Consider the following 1,201-nt stretch of genomic DNA (forward strand, 5'->3'; position numbering starts at 1 on the left):
TGAAGCAAGCTTTCGCTTGGACTGACGAATGCGAAGCAGCGTTTCAAGAGCTCAAACGTTACCTGAGTAATCTGCCCCTCCTAAGTCCGCCAAAGGAAGGAGAAAACCTTTATCTATACCTAGCAACATCAGCCATGGCCATCAGCGCAGCCCTGATTCGAGACGAAGATAAGAAGCAGCTTCCAGTTTACTACATTAGTCAAGCCCTCCAGGGAGCAGAAGCCAAGTATCTTAGGATTGAGAAGATTGCATTCGCTTTAATAGTGGCTTCACGAAAGCTGTGACCATACTTCGAAGCACATCCCATCCTGGTAATGACGGACCAACCGATTAGGAAATCTATGAACAAACCTGAGGCAGTAGGGAGAATGGTCCAGTGGGCAATCGAACTCAGCCAGTTCGACATTGAGTACCTTCCCAGAACAGCCATCAAAGCGCAAGCTTTAGCAGATTTCATTGCCAAGTTCACCCTCCAAGAAGATGACGGCCGCGGTGATAAAGCAAAACAGTGGACAATCCAGATTGATGGCTCATCAGCCCAAAAGAAGGGAGGAGTAGGGGTCATCATAATCACCCCCGATGGAGAAAAGCTCAGGTATGGAGTTCAACTTAAATTTCCAGCCACCAATAACGAAGCAGAGTACGAAGGAATATTGACGGGGCTGAGACTCGGGAAGGCACTCAGAGCAAAAAATCTGCTCGTTCAGAGTGACTCGAAGTTAGTAATAGGACAAATCAAAGAAGAGTATGAAGCAAAGGAGGAAAGAATGCAGAAATACCTCAAGATGGCGAAACATCTGGCCTGGGAGTTTGACAAATTGGAGTTTATACAGATCCCAAGGGGCCAGAATTTGGAAGCTGACAAGATTACAAAAATGGCCTCCTCAGAGGAAGAACCGACATGCACAAAGCTAAGCATGGAGATGTAAAAACGCCCCAGCATCGAAGAAATCCCGACATTCGCAATCCAGGGCATAAACAGCTGGATGACATCGATCGTGTCCTTCCTCCAAGACGGACACCTCCCCCAGGATGCCAAGGAGGCCAGGAAAATCAAGCAGAGAGCAACTAGGTTCATGATTCTAAATGACCACCTATACAAAAGGGGCCATTCCCTCCCCTACTTGAAGTGTGTTGGTGAAGACGAATCCAGATACATCCTGGAAGAAATCCACGAAGGTATTTATGGAGATCACGCTGG

The 1,201-nt window shown here is 47.3% G+C and overlaps 1 protein-coding gene across 1 annotated transcript; it reads left to right on the forward strand.

The window, feature by feature from the left end:
* Positions 1–314: 314 nt before the first annotated feature.
* On the forward strand, positions 315–929 carry LOC142616546 (uncharacterized). Its single transcript, XM_075789374.1, has one exon. The coding sequence runs from the start codon at positions 315–317 to the stop codon at positions 927–929; it is 615 nt and encodes a 204-aa protein (XP_075645489.1).
* Positions 930–1,201: the final 272 nt, after the last annotated feature.

This window comes from Castanea sativa, chromosome 11 (genome assembly GCF_040712315.1).
Source record: "Castanea sativa cultivar Marrone di Chiusa Pesio chromosome 11, ASM4071231v1".
NCBI classification, from domain to species: domain Eukaryota; kingdom Viridiplantae; phylum Streptophyta; class Magnoliopsida; order Fagales; family Fagaceae; genus Castanea; species Castanea sativa.

Coding starts and splice junctions, on each gene's coding strand:
- LOC142616546 (XM_075789374.1), top strand. CDS start 315: ATGACGGACCAACCGATTAGGAAATCTATGAACAAACCTGAGGCAGTA.